Source organism: Ursus maritimus, unplaced genomic scaffold (assembly GCF_017311325.1).
Source record: "Ursus maritimus isolate PB19 unplaced genomic scaffold, ASM1731132v1 scaffold_3, whole genome shotgun sequence".
Taxonomy (NCBI): Eukaryota; Metazoa; Chordata; class Mammalia; order Carnivora; family Ursidae; genus Ursus; species Ursus maritimus.
In genome coordinates, this window is record NW_024425563.1 from 82,037,241 (window position 1) to 82,055,692 (window position 18,452).

The window sequence follows — 18,452 nt, forward strand, 5'->3', positions numbered from 1 at the left end:
TCTGTTTTTACATCACTACCATGCGTCAGCAATTCTTTTCCCTGTGGGTTGTGACTGATTGTAAAGAGGGCTCTTCAGTCTTATATTTGGACATAAGAACAGGGTCCTCATGCAAGTTCATGTTTACATTGTTTATATGAAACATTTGTTGGTTTTTTTTCACCTCTTTTAACCTGTAACTTGATAGTCAAATGTGGATTTTCCAAGTTAAGACAAGATAAAGTGATACAATGGATGATTGAGAAGCAGGGTGGAGGAGCCTGGAAATGCTAGGAAATGTACACCTGTTCGGTGATTAATAATATTTTATATGGGGGCACCCAAGTGGCTCAGTTGGTTAAGTGTCTGCCTTCGGCTCAGGTTATGATCTCAGGGTCCTCGGATCGAGTCCCGCATCAGGTTCCCTGCTCAGCAGGGAGTTTGCTTCTCTCTCTCTCCCTCTGCCCCTCCAAATAAATAAATAAATAAATAAATAAATAAATAAAATCTTTTAGAAAATAATATTTTACATGTACTCAGTGCAGCAAAGCAATTATATAAGAGAAATATCATTGACACAATGTCACCTGAAGTTGTTATTGTTTTTTGGTGTTTATTCAGTTTTCCTAGTCATTTAAAACAGAGATTTTCACTTTATTATTTATGAGAAAAACAAGCAGTCAGGTGATAATATGGTAACCTAAAATCTTATTTGATCAAAGGGATCATCTGAGGCTATGATGTCCAGTGTAGTAGCCACTATTCAGATCTGGCTATTGAGCCCTTGAAATGGGGTATGTCCAAAGTAAGATATGCTTTAAAGGTAAACTTCACCCTGGGTTTTGAAGACTTAGTAAGAAAGAAAGTAAAAATATTGCATTCATAACTTTTATATTGCTCATATATTGAAATGATCATATTTTTGATATTGGACAAAGCAAAATATATTGTTATAATAACTTTCATCTTTCTTTTTTTCCTTTTTTAAAAAAAGTGTGGATAATTAGAAGAATTTATTTATTTATTTATTTATTTATTTTTTAGAGAATTATCTTTTTTTTTTTTTAATTTTATTTATTTGACAGAGACAGAGATAGCCAGCGAGAGAGGGAACACAAGGAGGGGGAGTGGGAGAGAAAGAAGCAGACTCACAGCGGAGGAGCCTGATGTGGGGCTCGATCCCATAACGCCGGGATCACGCCCTGAGCCGAAGGCAGACGCTTAACCACTGTGCCACCCAGGTGCCCCTAATTAGAAGAATTTAAATTGTATATGTGGCTTATATTTGTGGTTCACATTACATTTTTACTACACAGTGCTGCTCTAAGGGATTTGATATTATTTAAATGCAGTATGCTCGTGTATTGGGCTTGTACCCTTTTTGCTGTTGCTATAATTATAAATATTCAAATGCTTTACTTTGAAAGTAGATGTATATTTGACATTGAGAAATTGTATGTAACTTTCTTCTGTTCTCTTAGGATTTCTTGCCTAATTTCTGTTTGTATATTGTTTGGCACAGAAGGGAGATGTTCCAAACTCTTCCAAATAGTGCCTGAAAGGAAGAGTCAATAAAGAGAAGGGTATGTGATTCCCTTTAAATAAGTGAAACACCTACCCACCCCAGTCTGTGAACAGTTACATTTAGCAAAGATTTGTCTTGTGCCTGTCCACATTGGCTAACATCAGAGTGGCCAGAAGGAACCCACAAAAACTTGCAGACGAGTTTCAGAAAATGTTAGATTAAGTCATCTATATGATTTCTGGAGAGCACTGATAGACAACTGAAGACAGCAACATTCAGAATGTCTGTCATTGGGGATCGTATTGTAAAAACAATAAACATTTAATTTAAAATAAACCTGAAATTCTTAGGTAGAGTTTGTTGCAGAATAATTCAATTTGCCATATGAAAAAAATAGAAACTTTCCCATTGTTTGCACCACTGTGCACATTCTGAAAGTCACATTTAACATTGAATTTCTACAAAATTCAGCAATTTACTATTTGGTGCAGGTATCAGTGACAAAGTATCATTTTGAATGTTATTCCTATCCATGGCACATCTTAGAGTAATGCTTTTTTTCCACACACACAAAAAAATTATCTTTTGAGGTCATAGAGTTTTTGGATCTGGGCCTGAGGCTACTAACTACATATGACATGACAAGGAAATGAGACCTTTTGGGGGAAAGCAAACTTAAGTATCAGAGCTGCTGACAAAAATAACTTCAAAAACCAGTTGACAAAAGCATTCTTACGTGGCACTCTAAGTCTTATTTTTTGATAGGAAGTGCAATTTTAGAAAAGTAGAATACTGTTTCGATCGCATTTGCCAACTTTGTTTTGTATTTACAGAATTTCTAAAAACACGAACTCTGTGCCCATATGATTGTGATTCTTGCCATGATTGACAAGAGTTTTGATACTAACTTTAACTTATTAATATCCCTTGTGTAATATGTTAAACATGTCTTAAAATTTGAATCCTTTCTTGATTTGTTTGTTTCTATTAATAAAAATCTAAATCTCTGATGTGGATAAACATGATTGTTTACTTATGATCTGGCCAGTTTTCTAACATAAATAATTATGAGTAGATCTGGAACTCTGAATCTCTTATTTCTGTTTGATGTCAGAGTCAAATTTTGCAGGTGCCATTAAGGAGGCCAAGTATCAAAATATTTTCTTCATTTATAAAACTATATAACACAAATGCTGCGATTTCCAACCTCGTAAATTTGCCATACTCTGTTTCCAACACAAGGACAGATTCTCAAGCTCTCTGGGGATCCCAGCGATGGGCTTTGTTGTATGCATGCCCCAGAGTGCCTGTAAGCAATCATCTCTCTTCTACTAAACCATTATCTGAAATTGATTCTTTCTGGTTACCAAAATGGGAATAAAAGCACTGAGAATATTGGGGAGAAATGAGGGTCAAGACTTTAATCTATGAGATATGTTGAAGACAAGACTATTATCTTTCTAAAACCCAGCTCCACTTGGGTGCCATATGGAATGAACTTTGACCGTTTGATGTAAAATCTACACGTTATTATGATACACCAAAGGACTGAAACAACAGAGTCAGCATCTGAGTATGCTACTTAAAAAGCAAAATGCACTAAATAACAGATCATGTATTTCCATCATGAATTGATCTTCTTTAAAGGGAAAACATGTTGGAAATAAGTAAAAACATTTCAAGGTATTCAGTTTGGAGCATTACATTTCCTCATACCTAAAATTAGTTTTTAGTGTCATTCTTACTTTTTTTCATAATATCAGAACTTAAAGGCATAAAGAATGTGGTATGTCTCAGAAAATACTATTTTTGTGTCTATTTTCCTTCAATAAAGACCAGGGGTACAGAAAAGAGAACAGTTTATAATTCATTGAAATAGTCTCCTATTCTTTTTCCCCTTGGCTTTGCCATTAAAATCAATATGGAAAAAACAAGCAAACAGGTAGGATGGGTCAGAAAAAAGATAAAAATATTATTTTAAAAACTTAGACAAGACTATTTGAAAGGTTATTTGGTCTAATAAGGAGAGAAATAATTCCACAGTAGTCTTCAAGTGTACTACATGAAAAATTATTTCGAAAACTATTTTCACCTCTTCTGGATGACTTAGAAATGGGTCTGCATAAAAGTGGGTAATGGATTAGATTTTCCAAGGACTCTCTAGGCAAGTTTAGTTCATAACTATGTAATTTGTTTTAGTCCCTCTTCCTTTACAAGAAATTAGTATGGTGTCCATTGTAGATTGGTGTTTATTAATTTTTTAATTATAAAACCAATTATTGACATTTTATAGAGTGTTCTTTTTATTCAGATTTCTAGAAATCTTTTCCATGTTTATGATGTCAGAAATAGGTGCACCTACCCTGTTTCACTCTTTTATAACTATAACTTTATGGGGGAAAAAAATCATTCTTTTAAGTACTTAAGAAGCTGAGGAATAAATCAAGTTCCTCAAATAATTCTCTTTTTCCCCCCAGGCACTGATTAAAAATAAGACTGTGTAATGTATAGATTATCCTAATTATAATAGAAATAAGTGAGCAATTTTATATATCATTTGATTTTGTCATGATATTCAACAACAAAGTAAAATTTTATATTAAATTCACATGAAACTGCTAATGAATATGTCGTTTTTTTACAAATACAGATGTATTCAGTGAAAAGTAGACTAGAAAAGCCTATATTCCACCTCATCCCCCAAAACACACATAATACGTGCAGGCATGTGCACATGTACATTTTTGAAAGGGGAGTGGGAAAAAAGCCACCCAAATGTCCCAACTTTTTAAGATTTTTAAGTAATCTCTGTGCTCAGTGTGGGGTGGAATTTACAACCGCAAGATCAAGAGTCCCATGCTCTAGCAAATGAGCCAGCCAGTGTCTCCCTCTTTCCCCCACCCCCTCCCATTGGTTGTGGCTTTGAATGAAGTTCTCTCCTGTCAGTTGAGGGCAGATTTCAAATTTCATCCCAGTTTTCTTTTCTTTTCTTTTCTTTTCTTTTCTTTTCTTTTCTTTTCTTTTCTTTTCTTTTCTTTTCTTTTTTCTTTTCTTTTCTTTTCTTTTCTTCTTTTCTTTTCTTTTCTTTTCTTTTCTTTTTTTCTTCCTTTTTCTTTCCTCTTGAGAGGCAACATAGTATTTTGAAGAGATGAAGTTCTTAAGTCAAACAGATACAGGTTTTCCACTCACTTCATGTGTAATATTGGTAAATAGTTTAATTTTTAGAGCCTCCAGTTTCTTTAACTACAGAGACAGAATGATTTCATACAGTTTTGTGATGAATAAATGTCCAAGGTAGCCCTCATATATTGAGACCTGTTCTGAGCTAGTCATATTGTATGTCCCTTCATTATCATTAATCCTTATAACAGCACTGAGGAGTTAAGAGTTTTTCTAGCCCCCATTTGCTCCAAAAGCGCATCAGTAAAATATCTGTTACAGCGTCCGGCTAAGTAAATGGTGGTGGTGGTAATCATAGTACTAGTCATTGTAGTTGCTGTTTTGACTATAGTCGTCGTACAGCCCCATGTTCCCAGCTTAACTGAAGAAACTTAAGAATGTAAAGAGGCAGCCCGTTTAGGGGACACGGGATTCAAAGACAGTCTGTTTCAGCATGATCTGTGCCATTAAATATTACACCATATTGCTATGGTATTCTGAGATTTTAGGTTTGCTAAATGCTTGTCACCATGCATAGAGGCATTTCATTCTTAATGGGACACTATTTCCAAACTGTAATTAAAAACAGTTTGCTGTTTATTTTCTTCTGAAAACGTGCTGGTATGTTACCTAAAAGGCACATTTTACCCTTAGTATAAGAATTTCTATACACTTACTTCGGAGAATCTTTTCAGTAACTTAGCTACCTGACTACCTGACTAGTTCTTCAACTTAGTTTAGGTATTTCTGGTTGCCTTGTTCTATGCGTTGGGTTTGGTAAACAGCCAATTCTCTGTAAATTATATTTCTCAAGTGTAGTAACCGTATGGGTTATTTCTGTGCCTCTTCTAAATTGCTCTTATTATTGCTAATGAAGATAACCTTAACATTTTAACTAATGATTCATACAGTTGTACATCTGAAATTTAATCTGAAGTCTTATTTTCATAAATCAAATTGTAGAAATAGGATATTAGTATATAATTTATAATCACATTACATGTCAATAGGTGTAATTATTTAGCAATATAAATTCAACAGGATCTGTTGTTACTTCATATTTATTTTTAGCCTAAGCTATGAATTTATTTCTAATTAATAAAATGTTATGTTTCTACTTCAGGAAGATTTAAACTATAAAAGACAAGTTGGCGGGGGGGGGGGAACCACTGCCAAATGATCCATTTTTCTCAATACTGTATATACTTGAAGGTATTAAAATTCTCAGAATACTACTTACAAGTATATTATTTATTCTGACATGTGGGTTAGTTGTTTTACTTTGTTTATTAGAGAAGCAGTTAAATATTGAGATTCCATTGAAAGCATAGCAGTGTACTGAGAATGGTGCAAGCCCTTAGGGATGCTGAAATATAATAGACTTCTAAGAAGTAACTAGCAGTTTTTGTTTGCTCAGAATTCAGCAAGTACATTTAAAGGTCTGATTCATTTGAAATGCTCTAAATTAAATTAGGAAGTAACCTTTAGCAAAATGTGTATCATCTACTTTGCAGACTTCTGTATAAAAGTTTTACATGTATAAGAACCGCTTTCCATGGTGATATTTTTTTCCCTTGTATTTCTTTTACAACTGTGAATACCCATGAAAATGAGCAACATCATTAGTGTTACAGCTAGCCTTCAGAATATTCACTTAGTGCCAGCATGAGGTTTACACTGCCATTAAAACCAGTGCAATTTTACAGTTTATGAAGCACTTCCTCAGACATTCTTCATCTTCACAACAACCCAATGAGGAGGCCAAATGTAGTAGGCATTGGTCATTTCTGCTGGCCCAGCACCCCAAGACCCTTCCCTCCTGGGGAGAGAGCCCTGTGATGAGATGGATGGAAGGTAGAGCTCTGCCTCCCTCTCCCAAAATCAAAGGAGAGCAGCCATTCATTCTCCTGCCCTAATTTGGCAGCTCATAGGCTCTTCCATGACTGAGGCTCAGCCAAGACAACCCTGACTGGGAGTTTTCCTGGAAATGAGCTAATCAGAACTCCTGAGGAGAGATTGGGGCTCATTCCAGCCAAAGGAGTGGCAGGCGAGGGCTGTGTCCATGGCAATGGGACCAGCTGGGCTTTCAGAGTCTGGGACTCACAGAGGCAACTTGCATGTTTTGACCAAACTCTTTTGTTTCTGCCCATTTTCCCCAAGATTTTTCAGCCTCTTCTCTCAACTAACCATCTAATTTCTCCGCAGCATATGCCTATCACATTTAACTTAACTTTGGTAGATTTTGGTTATTGGCAACCCATAGGTAAGAAAAGTATCACTATTCCCAATATACAGATGAAGAGATTGAGCCTCAGTGGGGTTAAGTAACTTCCTTGATTTGTAGTCATGTAGAAAAGTCAAGTCTAGAACCCAGGATTTCTCGTTCAGGGTTTTTTCTTCCAGAGCACACTGTTTTCCCAATTGCCTTCAGCGGCCTCTGTAGATTGTGAGATATGCTTCCTCCTCTGGGCCTCCTTGATTGCAGTGCTTAGTCCTATTTCTTGTTATAATGCTTATCTGCTTGATGTCAAGTGCGCCTATCTTCCACCCTACACTGCTGAGCATCTGGAAGACAAGGATTCTTTTTCTCTCAAACATATATTGGAGTGCCTGGGTGCAGAGTCAGTACTAAATAAAGATTGTAATGAATGAGTAGCAAATGAGTGCATAAATTATTCAATTAAATGAAAACACCAATGTGGGCTTGAAGTTGATGCTAAAAGTATAACACTGATTTTAGAAAATACCACTATGTTCTTTACCAATCAGAATTTTAAACTACGATCAATTCAGCTTAAATATATAAAGATGCTTACTTAGTAAGCATTTATTCCATGCCTACTATGTGTCAGGCAGTTATTACAGAGAGAAATAAGAATTTGTCTCCTCCTTTAAGAAGTCTCACAGACTGATGGGAGAAACAAATATTCCATAGCTCAGATCATGGAGCTGTGATAATCTGAAGAATGATTAGGGCAGCAGGCTCACTGTCAGCAGCCATGGGAACCACTAAACTGGCCTGGAAATACCCCTCTGGGCAGGATGCTGTGCATAACAAGGAAAACAGAGCCCTTTGAAAGCTGGAGAAAAGCACAATATGCTTTGCCTTTCCAAAATGTTGTGAGATATGCTAAAAAAAATAAAAGTTAAAAAAAAAAAAAAGCTACATGGGGCACTGGGTGGCTCAGTCAGTTAAGCATCTGACTCTTGGTTTCAATTCAGGTCACGATCTTGGGTTCCCGAGGTCAAATCTTGTCTATCCAGCTCCACACTCAGTAGGGCATCTGTTTCTCTCCCTCTTCCCCTCCTCCCTGCTCACGCACCCTCAATCTCTCTCTCTCTCAAATAAATAAATCTTAAAAGAAAAGTTACCTTCACCCTCATTCAGCCATAATTGTTTTTTAAAAAGGTTATAATCAAGGCTTATCAAATTTTGAAACTAATTTTGAAATTGCTTTGTACCATATGAGACTAATACATAAAACTATATTTTGGTTTGGCAAAAGGTGAGAATGAAGAGAAATCTATCTCTTTATTTAAGCATTAAAGCCCCATATAGTAAAAGCAACAAATAAAGATATATATAAAAATGTGAAAGTATACAAAGCTATATATATGTATGCATGTAAAATACACATATATGTAAGAAACAGGATACACATTTGTCCATATAATTTCCATTCTTTACAAATTATGCACACAGTAAGAGAAATATTTAACTCCATAATGTTTTCGTATCATTTGCAGACAATTACTACGGCACGCCAAAGCCTCCAGCAGAACCAGCACCATTATTGTTAAATGTGACAGACCAGATACTTCCGGGAGCCACTCCAAGTGCTGAAGGAAAACGGAAGAGGAATAAATCAGTGAGCAACATGGAGAAAGCAAGTATAGAGCCTCCTGAGGAGGAAGAGGAAGAGAGGCCTGTGGTCAATGGAAATGGAGTAGTAGTAACACCAGGTTAGTCAGTGTGTGTGTGTGTGTGTGTGTGTGTGTGTGTTTAAGATTTTATTTATTTATTTATTCGACAGAGATAGAGAGAGGGACAGCCAGCGAGAGAGGGAACACAAGCAGGGGGAGTGGGAGAGGAAGAAGCAGGCTCACAGCAGAGGAGCCTGATGTGGGGCTCGATCCCATAACGCCAGGATCACGCCCTGAGCCGAAGGCAGACGCTTAACAACTGAGCCACCCAGGCACCCCGTGTGTGTGTGTGTGTTTGTGTGTGTGTGTGTGTGTGTATGATTATAGTTCCCTTCAGAGAGAGATGATTATGATCTCAAATGAAAAGGACATAATTCTTATATCCCTTTTATTTTAATTTTGACGTATGAAGTCATTAATTCAAGTTCCTCAATTTTTAGTTTCACTTACACAGTATTAATGGCAATATAATGAATGGTTTCTACATCTTAGAAAATGTTACAAGTCATGAATATGATTGCGTAAAGCTCTGGGGTCTTTGCTGATTAATATTAGGTAATATCTATCCTTAGAAATCTCAGTATACACAGTTCTGTAAAAAGTGGTTGTGTCATGTGATTTAGTTAACAACTGCAGCGAACACAGTCCTCAAAATGCCTGGAGCTACACCATGTCTGTATATTTTTCTCTCCACCCTTACCATCTAACCTGGCAATGTGGAGAAAGCACCTTTCGACATTGACTTGGTAAAGGCACCTACCCTTGAACAAGGAAAAGACTTGTTATCTCTTTGATTTGCAACCTATTATATCACATATATAAAGAATATCAGGCAGATATACAGTGTGTTTGCACAAGGTATTGCTTTGCTGTTTTCTTGTGCTTATTACTAACAGAGTGCCATAATTTTTTATTATAACTATAAAAGATATTTTTCATTATATTTTTCATAATTAAATGTCAAAGCAAAAGTATGGCATTCTTGTAGCCTCTAAGCTTGGAGTAAGTTCCCAAAGTTTTGCTTTAGTTATTTATTGTTCAATAACAGCATATCAGTAGGCATTGAAAACCTAAAGAACTGTATTAAAGCTCTTGAAAAAATGTTAACACATGCACTTTGCATACATATTATTCATGATATATTTCCTACAACTACTCTGATGTCTACATTTTGAATTATCAATGTACTGTTACTGTAGTGACATAGTATTTGAATTTTCATGCTCAATTATTTTTATCAAAGTTTCATAAGCTTGCTTTTTACCTTTAATACCTGCAAAAATGTCCTTCCTTGAACACAGAGACTAAAATCTAATCTGTGCCAATCAAGGTGTAAAAAAACCCCTAAAAAGTGGTTTCACCTTGATTACTCAGAGAACAATCTCCTCCATTAATATAATGGTGAAAAACTTAGGCTCTGATCCTACTAATCACCGATTTCTGGATACAAATGCTAAAAATCACTACTGGTACATAATGTAACTTGTTTACTAAAGACCCTGTGCTGGAAAAAAATGTGATGAAGTTCAGAAGGTGAAGAGCTGAGTGAATGTACACGAGAGGAAAGCAATTTACAGCTTTACAGGTCATTTTCAAGCAATTAGATGCATTTTCTTTTTTGATTCTGAAATACCTTTGTCAAAGTATTGACTTTTCATTATGTAATAGATTTAAATTAAGTTGACAGTACATAGTTCTCTTAGTTATCTTTGATATGAGAAGCAAAATGATTCAGCCAAGTGGGAGCAATAATTACAAAAGAAGGAGAAGTCGGGGATCAAAGAGCAGTTACAGAGTTTCTTACTGGTTAACACCTTATAGCTAAAAACATAAAATATTTGTCCTTGGTTGGGCCTAAATCATTAGTTTCTATTTCATTTCTACTCTGTATAGGGCAAATCAAATGAAGCGTTCTTGACCCAAAGATTTATAAACGAGAAATTTATTTAATTGGGGGTCATAATCTAGAAAGCACTATTCCTTTCAATTCATACATACTAGACATAAGGAATTGGGATTTTGTTTGTGTTTGTGTGTTTGTTTGTTTTCGGCTAGAAAGTCTTAAGGGCCCCCAAGGAAAATGGATCAGTTTGTACTCTTCTTAACCAGCCCTAGTTGTATGTCTGTTCCTGGACCTCTCAGCCGGAGGATGGTAGAGAACATCCCAGGCCAACTCTGGGATGTTTGGATACTCAGTGGATGCCACAAATGCTTACAGATGCTTGCAGTGGCTCCATAAGCCTGGCTGGGCAAATGGCCCTTGTACTGTCTTATTCTTTCCCTTATGGAAGATGAGAGATATGTAAATGAGGCCGCTCTTCACCCAGTGTTCAAAAATGGAGGAAACAGCCCAAACCAGAAATTGGTCTGTCATCCCTTATTAGAAATCTTTGTTTTTCTTTATGTTTATCCAACAGAAACTTTAGGGTTCACTTTGCCTCTCTTGTATACATTCACTCAGCTCTTCACCTTTTGAACCTTGTCATATTTCTTTTTATAGCAGAGGGTCTCTATCCTGTCTTTGTTTTTTTTTTCCCATACACAGTCACCAGATATAAGACACTTTCAGCAATATTGAGAAAATTGTTGCTTAAGTTTTAGTTACTGCCCTGTACCAACTAGTAGCCTGTAATACTAATTGATATCAGATGTCACATCAGAGGATAAATAGTATAATCAATGAGGTGCATTTAGAGTGAGAAAAGCTTACTGAGGTAATTTTATTCCATTACATAAAAATACTGATAATAATGATAATAAATAACGTAAAAATTAACTTCTTGCGGGTGCTTACCATGTGCTAGGAACTCCCTAGCTTCATTATGTGTACTAGTTCACTTAACTCGCTACAGATTTTTACAGGTTAGGTACTATTTCATAGATAAGGACACTGAGGTACACTACAGTTAAGTAATTTGCCCAGTAACAGGCATTTATATATAGGAAGTATGCATCCAGAACCCGTGTTCTTAGCTGCTATGCTATCCTAAGTCTTACAGCACCAAATAGAAGCGTAAATACGTTTCTCAGCAACATGTATACACAAGACCACAATTTCACTTGTACGTCTTTAAAAGTGGCATTATAAGTTTCTACCTACCAAAAGTTTCTTCTTCTTTCATTGCTGGAAATCATATACAACTCAACTTATGTGGCTCTGTGGATATAAAAAAAAAAAAATGCTATTTTTATTTATTTTTTAAAAAGATTTTATGTTTTGAGAGAGAGAGAATGAGAGAGTGAGCGAGCATGAGAGGGGGGACGGTCAGAGGGAGAAGCAGACTCTCTGAGCCTGATGCGGGACTCAATCCTGGGACTCCAGGATCATGACCTGAGCCGAAGGCTGTTGCTTAACCGACTGAGCCATCCAGGCGCCCCCAAAAATCCTATTTTTAAAATAATATTCTGTAAGTATTTAAAGATCAGAACTACCAATCTTTAACTCCTTATGCTTTACCAAAATGAATTATTTTCTCTATGTAAATAGATTTTAGAGGAGTCCTTGATTTACTTGTATTACTCATTTGCTTCATCTTTTCTCCTTTGAATTTATACTAGAACTATATATTCCTTTTACTTTCAGGCCATATTTATGTAAAGTTGGTGACCACCTTTAAATATATAATTTCTACATGAAGTTCTACTAATCTTCTCCATGAATATTCACATATTTTATGTCAACTGCTTACTGCTACGTTCCCTTTTTTGCTCAAAATTACACCAGACAGAGGGATTTAGCCCATATCACTGAGAAAAGCCATAGAATGATCTTTCAGTGTCTCAGATCAGAAATGTTTCTCTGACACATGTCACTTTGGTGATAGAAATCAGTACAGTTCTATCCTTAGAAATGTAGTTTGATCCTTGTTGATACTGAAAGTTACAAAAATGAAAATAAAACAAATAATTGGAACTCTCCTATAATGAATGCATAAGATGGCCTAGACATATAGTACATATGTTGTCTCTCTTATCCTATAATCATATATGCTTACTTAACAAAGAATATGCTGAAATTTAGCTTAAGGTGTTTAACAAAGGTAATAGTTAATTTAGTAAAAAGAGTTGAGATATGGACCCAGGAATACCTGAACTCATCCCCTTTCCACCACATTTCTCTGGGCTGTTAACCATGCTGAGGACAAAATGACTCCTGACCTCCATAAGGTAAAATCACAGTCTTTCAGCTCAGTGTATTTCAATACATTGTATTCTGTTATATTTGTCCTTCACTGAATTTGTGGCTGGGGTGTTAGATCTAATGCTTGCAAATATGATATAGCTTTACATCATCTTAGACAATCTGTCTTTAAACTGATATTTAAAATTCATATCCCCAGGAAACCTTTCCTTGACATTAACCTCACCTATATTTAGACATCTTTATCTTGTTAGCGTTGACATCCAGCCCCATAGCTTCAAGTACCATAGATTTACCTGCAGGCTTTGCTTTTCTCTTATGTTCCAGGGCCGTGTTTCTAACTACTGTCCACTGGACTGCCCCTCCTAAGCATTTCTGTAGCAACTTAAATGCAACATTCCACTTAAATTCTTCTCCCATAAAGCAAGCAGATCAACTCATAAAGGCCTTTACTTGACTTTTCAAATTCTTTTCACCCAGATAGCTCAGAGTTCTTTGATATTTGTTTCCCCCAGGCTTGCTATATATTATTAGATATAAAAGATCACTGGGCCTGTAGTTTTAATCTCTTTTTTCCAAATATCACCATCCTAGATTACTGCCTTATCACCTCATTTGTGGACCATAGTCCCCTAACAGATCTATATTCCTCCAGGCTCCCTCCCTATCAAATTGCCTGTTATTCTTCCATCAATTAAAGATCCTTGAACCAGCACTTGATCATGTAACTATCCTTCCCAAAACTTGGATGAGCTTCCATTTCTACTGCTCCAAACTCCTTGGGCAACGCCTCAGGTCGTCCCATATTTGACTGTAATCTGTTAGCTTTGGTCCCCACCAATCCCCCATCTCTTCTTTCATCTGCATTCTATACTCATAAAACTCCTCTACCTGTTTGATAATGCCTTCTCCATATTGTACCCTCCTACTCTTTTAGTCAAAATTCAATAAAAATGTTGATATTCCCAAGAAATCACTTGTTGACTCCCATAATGAAAAGTTGAAACTGTCTATCTCTGAATTATTGAAATACAATTTTACACTCTTCATTCATTTGGAAGATACTGATTAGCCTGGTATTTGTAGGTGACTTTTCGTAACGTGCGTGTCTGGCATCCCCACATGTATTGTAAACATCGCTAGGACAAGGGCTACTTTTACTTTTTTTTTTTTTTTTTTTTTGAGGATTATTCTGTTTCTTGTGAAAATACGAAAAATAGATAGGTGGATGTTGAATCACTATATTGTATACCTGAAACTAATATAACACTATGTTAACTATGCCAGAATTAAAATAAAATAAAGAATAGGTGGTTAATAAGTAGATTTTTGTTTTGTTTTTAAGATTGAACTTTTCTGAAGAAAAAAAAATCCTATAAACCACAGTAATTGGGTTAAGCTTTCTTGGATTTCTTTTATTTCATGAATTATCTGCTAAACTTTTCTGGAAAGTAATTCACTATTATATTGTAACTTCCCCTCACTAGCTATTAGTAAGCCTAGTGCAAGGAATTAGAAATGCACATATATTTTAAAGGCAGCTAAGTCTCTCTGTTAATACACACACACACACACACACACACACACACACACACACACACACAATGCCAGGAAGAACAGGGCCCGTGAGAGCTACCTTCGCCAACAAAGGGAATACAGTATGTGTACACAGAGCTGCCTTCTCCAGGCCCCCAAGCCTGCAATTAGTGCAAATGAACTGCCTCTCCCAGAGAGCAAACAGAGTGTCCCTTATGTGATCACCCAGTGTCCTCAGCAATGATCTCAGTTCACCATTAGGGACCCGCATCCAGGTTCTGTGCTGCTTGGCACGCTGACTGTGTATGCACCATCAGTCCTGGTTCTGTGAATGAGGTCCTGTCACTGTCCAAAGAATTATGTCCTCCATAGTGAATCTCGCTGTTTTACTGTGAATAATAGCCCACTCTGAAACCACCCCAGTGCCTATCCCCTGCTTATTTTTGTGTGGGTTCACAGAGACTGTGATGTGTGTATCCACTCAGATCTTTATTTTTTCTTCTTTTCTTTTCTCTTTCTTTCTTTTTTCCTTTTCTTTCTTTCTTTCTTTTCTTTTCTTTTCTTTTTTTTTTTGTTTGGAGGCTTAATTTTATGATCTTGTTCCCGAACACTGTACTAGGTTTTATCTTTCCATCAGATGGGGCAAATTTTGGGGACTATTTTAGATTAACCTTCTAAAATTAGATATTCCATTTATAAATGACGGGCATCTTTTCTTAAAAGGATTATTTAAAAGTTAGAAGTGCCCTAGTTGTCAAGTGTTCTGAGTATCTGGGTGTGATTATGAAGTAGTAAGATAATCATTTTAGAGCTCCTTCTTATGAACTACAGTAGTAATTTTAACTACCGCATTGGGGGAAAGTTGAAATCATGATTAATTTCAGGAATGTCACTTCGAATCAAGGCCAGCTCACTTTGCTGTTAAACTGAAAGTGATGCATTATTTGAACCTCTTCATGGCCTCACACTGATTCAGCATTTTGGGGATCTTGCACTCAACCTGTGTGGAGAGTGTTTTTCTACTTCTCCGAGGGTTTGTACGATGTGCGTGAGAGAGCGATTTGATACACGGATGAGGAGTGCAGAGCAACAGCAACCAGGGTGACACTCGGGCTTGTGCAGCACTTGCAGAAAGCCTGAGGACCAGTGGCCATGTTTAAGTGTCTTCAGGTTCTCCAGGCATCTTAATCGTATTTCTAATCATAGCCATCCATTCTCTCTAGGTCTGATTTTCACTCTGTGTTCCATTTCCTCGTCTCATATTTCTCCTCATAAGAAGTGATTATAATTGCAGTGTGAAATCTCAGCTACCTATTGCCAGACAAAGAGTGCTTTAGTTATTTCTGGCTGAGGACTGGACTTTGTTCCTGAAGAGGGAAGGTCTCTGTGTGTACTCATTCCTTCGACAGAGCTCCATGGCAGGGAATAGCACCTCATCTTTTTCCTCCTAATTGACTTCTTGCTCTCATCAAACAATGCCTTGACTCCAATTTGGCCTCAAAGAATAGTATTTGAATTATCGAGACTAAAATGAAATAAAGTCTTCTTTTTCTCTTTAAGACCCTTTGATATTCATAAAACTTCACAAGGTGATGTTATGTTGTATATAGTACTAGTTTCCTGGAATTAGTTCAGAATTTTGAAAGCAAGATCTGAAAGATATTGCACATTTATATCCTATATTTCACTTCGTATCCTACTTTGGTCTTTGAATATTTTCAATACTTACATCAGTTTCTCTTACCCCAAAGTTCGTTGAGGGTTTGGGGGGCTTGTTTCTATATGATAAACATCTTTCAAATGCATTACATTATTAAAATTGTTTCACATATACAGTTTTAAAGCTATGAGGATTCACTTTATTGCCATTATTCCAGTCTACTTTTATTAAAATGTGAAAAAAATACTGCAGAAAGAAGAAAATATGCTAATCAAGGCAGCTCTTCTCTCCTGTTAATAGGAAATAATTCCCTCTACTAATCTTCCTAGTGAGTCTTTACAATTTAGTTTTTTATATCTTGAATTTTTTTTCCTTGTCATCTTCTACTCATAGTCCTTGACTCTTCTATTTTCCTAATTTCACATTTTGTTCTGTTAGTGCTCCAAAGAACCTATAACCAACTGAGGGTTTCAGATAGAGATGAAAAGTGATTTTGAGGTATTGAATATGATTTATTACTAATTCACATTTTCCTGGCTAGCCCCGTGAATGGATGAGATGAATTTGGTTACAAATATTACAGATAAAAAGTCATTTCTTTACAAGACTGGGAATTTCTGCTTCCTCAATCGATATATTGTTTCAAAAATCAGAAGCATAGTTAATTGTTACCCTAACTTTCCCTAATTCTAATATTTTATTCTAGGTTTATTTTTTACATTATATATATATACACACATATATATATACACATGTGTATATATACATATATATGTGTATATATATATGTGTATATATATATGTATATATGTGTGTATATATGTGTATAAATTTTAAATATATAAATTGCCACCATGTCTAAGGGCCACCCCTCCTCATTCACATACCTTATATGAAAAGAACTTATATGCACTGTTGTTGAGAATGGAAACTCTTGCAGCCACTGTGGAAGACAGTATGGAGGTTCCTCAAAAAGTTACAAATAGAACTACCCTACAATCCAGCAATTGCACTACTAGTTATTTACCAAAAGGATACAAAAATAATAATTCAAAGGGACACATGCACCCTGACGTATATAGCAACATTATCTACAATAGCCAAATTATGGAAACAGCCCAAGTGTCCATCAACTGATGATTGTATAAGAAAGATGTGGTATATATATGCAATGGAGTATTCCTCAGCCATAAAAAAGAGTGAAATCTTGCCATTTGCAATGACATGGATGGAGATAGAGAATATTATGCTAAGCAAAATAAGTCAGTCAGGGAAAGACAAATACCATATAATTTCACTCATATGTGGAATTTAAGAAACAAAACAAACAACGGGGGAAGAAAAAAGAGAGGGAGCAAACCAGGAAACAAACTTTGAACTATAGAGAACGAACTGATGGTTACCAGAGGGAAGGTGGGTGTGGTATGGGTGAAATACCCCATTAAGGGGTATTAAAGGGATTAAGGAGTGCACTTGTTGTGATGAGCACCAGGTGTTGTATGGATGTGTTGAATCACTATATTGTATACTTGAAACTAACATTATACTGTATGTTAACGAACTGGAATTTAAGTTAAAACAAAAACTTATGTAATGCATTTTTTTTAGAACTTAAAAGCACTTTAGCAGAACTAAGTTAAAACACACACACACACACACATACACACACACACACTACCTAAAAGTCAGTAGTCAGTGTATATAGAAATATCTCTGAAGAAGCAGAGAAGTAATCATCTTTGCTAACTGGATTGCTGCAGCACTGGGAGTAGAAACAGGAGGGAAACCTACTCAGCACCGTATTTTTCCTTTGTACTTTTGGATTTCGTCCATGTGCATATTTTAGTACATCAAAAAAAGTAATTAGTTTTTTAAATGATGAGCCAAAATTCACTAATCATTCAGTGTCAAACATTTTAGCACCCATATTATAATTCCTCTTTTTATTTTAGAAGGTTTTGGAAACTTGGTGAAAGCACTCTGTGAGCAAAAAAGCTATCATCTGGACTTCTTTTAATCAACTGGCTACACAGAATGCTGTGACCACTGCATGACTGCTTCCTTTCTGAAGATGGAATGCCCTCCACTTTTTGCTATGCGATACAATCTGTAGTATGGCCATAATGGAAATCAATTGCAACAATATTTTTCTCTTGTTTAAAAATCAGCACTGAAATGTTCATTCATGTACAAGACCCTGTGATTCAAATTTTAACTAAGAACTTCAGCTTCTAGAAGTGAAGTGAAGATCATCCTCTGGCAGCCCCCGCCCCTGCGAAAATACAGTAAGACCTTGGATTGGTATAACAAACACTTTTTGATGAGGTTACCGAGTTGGCAAGAAAGCAAGAGAAATCTTCAAGTCCCACCCCATTTGCTGCCACGGTCCCTATCACAAATGGCAGAAACCGAAGTGGGGAGTAACCAGTTATAAACAGGCTAGAAAACCAAGGGAATATATGAGGAGACTAAGCCTTGGGCTAATATAAAATTGGGAAGCCAAGTCTCTGATGCTACTTTAAGTCTGT

General features: G+C 36.1%; 1 protein-coding gene across 1 annotated transcript in view; it reads left to right on the plus strand.

The window, feature by feature from the left end:
- The window catches only part of MAGI2 (membrane associated guanylate kinase, WW and PDZ domain containing 2), a gene marked incomplete at its 3' end in the record, with an annotated part of 1,258,801 nt that overhangs the window by 795,846 nt on the left and 444,503 nt on the right, over window positions 1-18,452 (plus strand). The window contains 1 exon segment of the mRNA XM_040644569.1: window positions 8,411-8,626. Coding sequence (XP_040500503.1) covers window positions 8,411-8,626 — 216 coding nt within the window.